Source organism: Rhagoletis pomonella, unplaced genomic scaffold, assembly GCF_013731165.1.
Source record: "Rhagoletis pomonella isolate Grant_MI unplaced genomic scaffold, Rhpom_1.0 Rhpom_scaffold_04050, whole genome shotgun sequence".
Taxonomy (NCBI): Eukaryota; Metazoa; Arthropoda; class Insecta; order Diptera; family Tephritidae; genus Rhagoletis; species Rhagoletis pomonella.
This window is the reverse complement of record NW_023462601.1, coordinates 14081-18060: the sequence shown is the minus strand read 5'-3', so window position 1 is coordinate 18060 and position 3980 is coordinate 14081. Positions and strand designations below refer to the sequence as shown.

General features: G+C 34.2%; 1 protein-coding gene across 1 annotated transcript; it reads left to right on the top strand.

Annotated features, from left to right (window-relative positions):
- The first annotated feature begins 104 nt into the window (after nucleotides 1–104).
- LOC118754515 (piggyBac transposable element-derived protein 3-like) lies at nucleotides 105–2712 on the top strand. Its single transcript, XM_036489392.1, has 2 exons — nucleotides 105–1991; nucleotides 2059–2712. Exons 1-2 carry the CDS (start codon nucleotides 1239–1241, stop codon nucleotides 2497–2499), a joined length of 1194 nt encoding a protein of 397 aa, XP_036345285.1. The 5' UTR covers nucleotides 105–1238; the 3' UTR covers nucleotides 2500–2712.
- The last annotated feature ends 1268 nt before the right edge of the window (nucleotides 2713–3980 follow it).

Sequence of the window (3980 nt, the reverse complement as noted above, 5' to 3'; positions counted from 1 at the left end):
ATGGTATGTAGTGCTAACTTGACACCATACACCTAGTCGATAGAATTAAGATATTGAAAATGTTATAACGGCATTAATTGTAGCTTTTAACTTTAAAATTTTTTGTGGAAAGAAAAAATTTGTAGCTCTCGTTTTTAAACCCAGATGTGCCTAGCGTACTATACATAGTACACTTGTAAAAGTATTTTTCGCAGCAACCCGTGAATTCAAATGCACGTGTTTGATTTCAAATTCCAATGCCATGGTAACGAGTGAGCTTCACTTTTATTCATTTCAAATTTTACATTCGTAGTTCGGTCATTGTGTGTTTACAAAGTTGTGGAAAAGTGAAAAATGAGTTACTCCGATATAAGATTTGTAAGGTAAGTACAAATTATGTTTTATAGAATTTTTTTTTAGGTCTACTACTAAAATCTACTAAGGCAGAAGATATAGTTTTATGTTATTTATCAAAGCTTTGTCATTATTCTACTTTTAGTTCAACTTTTATCGCCTAATTCATAGGTGTACTACATGTAGTACACCAGGCACATGCACAACCATTTCATTCCTAATTTATAATTTGGCTGTAGAGAGTGTATTTTTGAAATTATATATTAAATTTAATGGAAGGATTTTATAATGGGAAAATTATAGTAATATATGCGCGAATGACATTTTGATTTCAGAGGCCTTTCGCTAAATGAGGCTCTACGTATGTTAGAAGATGACGACGAAATTTTAGAAAATGCTACTGGGATAACAATATTTCCCCCTGAGAACGAAGAAGTAACCGATGAAGATTCTGGTGACGAAAATGTAGTTGACATAAACGATTTGCCAGGGTTGCAACTTCGTGCACCTGCCGAAATTAATTTGAATCGGCGCGTTGACGACAGTGACTTTTCGTCCGATGATGATCTGCCGATCTGCTCAATTGATCCCTGAAAAGCCTGCAGACAAAAACTTAAGTGCGAAGAAACAAAAAAGGTATAACTGGACGAAAGAAGACTTACCACCACCAATTATTTCTGACATGGCTGCTGATCCAATTGATCTAAGAGTGAATGAAAATATGAAAAGTCCGTTGGATTTTTTTGAGTGCTTTTTTTGACGAAGAGCTTATAGATATAATAGTCGAAGAAACTAATAGATACGCTGCTCAAAAAAATCGATCACAAAGAGTGAATAAGACAGAAATAAAAGCATTTTTAGGGGTGTTGATCCTGAGTGGATATGTTTGCGTCCCGAGGAGAAGAATGTTTTGGGAAAGAGAAAACGACAGCCATAACGTACTTGTTGCAGAATGTATAACACGCGATAAATTTGAATTTATATTGTCAAATATTCATGTCAAAAACAATGAAGATCTAGATATCGCGGACCGATTTTCGAAAGTAAGACCTTTATTTGACCACCTCAATAGAAAGTTTATGGAAAATAATCAGATGGAGGAAATGCACTGCGTTGATGAGGCTATGGTTCCCTATTTCGGAAGGCATGGATGCAAGCAGTTTCTACGAGGAAAGCCAATAAGATATGGGTATAAGCTTTGGGTAGGATCAACCAGGCTAGGGTTCGTAAATTGGTTTGGGCCTTATCAAGGAGCATCAACAAACATAAGTGTGACATACAGCAACTATGGCGTAGGTGCTGCCGTTGTTCTAGAATACGCTGAGACGCTGCGCAAGAAATGGCGTGATGAAAAAATGCACATATTCTTCGACAATTTTTTTACTACTATTCCACTTATGGAGAAACTTACAGACATGGGTTTTCAAGCAACAGGTACGATAAGAGAAAATCGTGCATCCGGCAATCGATTACTCGACTCGAAAGTACTAAAAAAGCAAGACCGTGGGTCTTTTGACTTCGCTAAAATAACTGACCATAATATCATTGTCGTCAAATGGAACGACAACAACTTAGTATGCTTATGTTCAAATAATTCTGGAGTCAACCCGATATGTAATGTAAGAAGATTTTCGCGAAAAGAGGGAAAACATATTCAGGTAAACAGTAAGCTAATATGAAACACATACTGTGTCATCTAAATGCACGTAATTTTATTTTTTACAGATTCAGCAGCCTCATTTAGTTCGCTTATACAACGCAAATATGGGGGGTGTAGATCGATCAGACCAGAATATTGGCCTTTACAGAACATCTATCAGGGGAAAGAAATGGTATTTTCCACTTATAACCCACTGCGTCGATTTGGCAATACAAAACGCATGGCATCTTCATCGAAACAATGGGGGTGTCCTTGATCTGTTGAAGTTTAAAAGACGAATTGCAACGGTTTTGTTGACGCAAAATAGAAAACCACCATCAACATCTAGGGGACGACCATCGGCATTGGTAAATATTGATATCAGGTACGATCGCCTTGACCATTTGATCATAATACAACCTAAGCAAACAAGATGTGGGGAATGTCATGATCGAACAACCACTAGATGCCGAAAGTGTGACGTTGGACTTCATGCAAAATGTTTTGTCGCATATCACACAAAGTGAACTTATGTACATATATGTGCCTAGTGTACTATACATAGTACACCTTTTTTTTCCAAAACTGAAATAAATAAAAAATTAATTTTGACTAAGAATGTTTTACTTAACAATAAAAACTAGAAAACAGATCGAAAATTTAAGTTTTTTTGATTGTCTTAGCTTTAGGCATATCTGGGTTAAGAAAAAATGGTATGTAGTGCTAACTTGACACCATACACCTAGTCGATAGAATTGAGATATTGAAAATGTTATAACGGCATTAATTGTAGCTTTTAACTTTAAAATTTTTTGTGGAAAGAAAAAATTTGTAGCTCTCGTTTTTTAAGAAAAAATGGTATGTAGTGCTAACTTGACACCATACACCTAGTCGATAGAATTGAGATATTGAAAATGTTATAATGGCATTAATTGTAGCTTTTAACTTTAAAATTTGTTGTGGAAAGAAAAAAATTGTAGCTTTCGTTTTTTAAGAAAAAATGGTATGTAGTGCTAACTTGACACCATACACCTTGTCGATAGAATTGAGATATTGAAAATGTTATAATGGCATTAATTGTAGCTTTTTTGTTCGGAAAGAAAAAATTTGTAGCTCTCGTTTTTTAAGAAAAAATGGTATGTAGTGCTAACTTGACACCATACACCTAGTCGATAGAATTGAGATATCCAATATGTTACTATGCCATTAATTGTAGCTTTTAACTTTAAAATTTGTTGTGGAAAGAAAAAATTTGTATCTTTCGTTTTTCTGGAAAAAATTGAGTTGACCCTTTTTCGAACAAAATTTTGGTATGTAGTGCTAACTTGACACCATACCCCATTGACGACAGAATTGAGATATTGAAAAGGTTACAACGGCATTAATTGTAGTTTTTTTGTTGTAAATTTGTTTTGGAAAGAAAAAATTTGTAGCTTTCGTTTTTTAAGAAAAAATGGTATGTAGTGCTAACTTGACACCACACACCTAGTCGATAGAATTGAGATATTGAAAATGTTATAACGGCATTAATTGTAGCTTTTAACTTTAAAATTTTTTGTGGAAAGAAAAAATTTGTAGCTCTCGTTTTTTAAGAAAAAATGGTATGTAGTGCTAACTTGACACCATACACCTAGTCGATAGAATTGAGATATCCAACATGTTACTATGCCATTAATTGTAGCTTTTAACTTTAAAATTTGTTGCGGAAAGAGAAAATTTGTAGCTTTCGTTTTTCTGGAAAAAATTGAGTTGACCCTTTTTCGAACAAAATTTAGTATGTAGTGCTAACTTGACACCATGCCCCATTGACGACAGAATTGAGATATTGAAAAGGTTACAATGGCATTAATTGTAGCTTTTTTGTTGTAAATTTGTTGGTGAAACAAAAAAATTGGAGCTTTCGTTTTTTAAGAAAAAATGGTATGTAGTGCTAACTTGACACCATACACCTATTCGACAGAATTGTGATATCCAATATGTTACTATGCCATTAATTGTAGCTTTTAAC

Excerpts from the sequence above, each read along its gene's own strand:
- LOC118754515 (XM_036489392.1), top strand. The coding sequence starts at position 1,239 with ATGTTTTGGGAAAGAGAAAACGACAGCCATAACGTACTTGTTGCAGAA. Across the intron at positions 1,992-2,058 it reads AAGAGGGAAAACATATTCAG|ATTCAGCAGCCTCATTTAGT; the intron begins GTAAACAGTAAG and ends TATTTTTTACAG.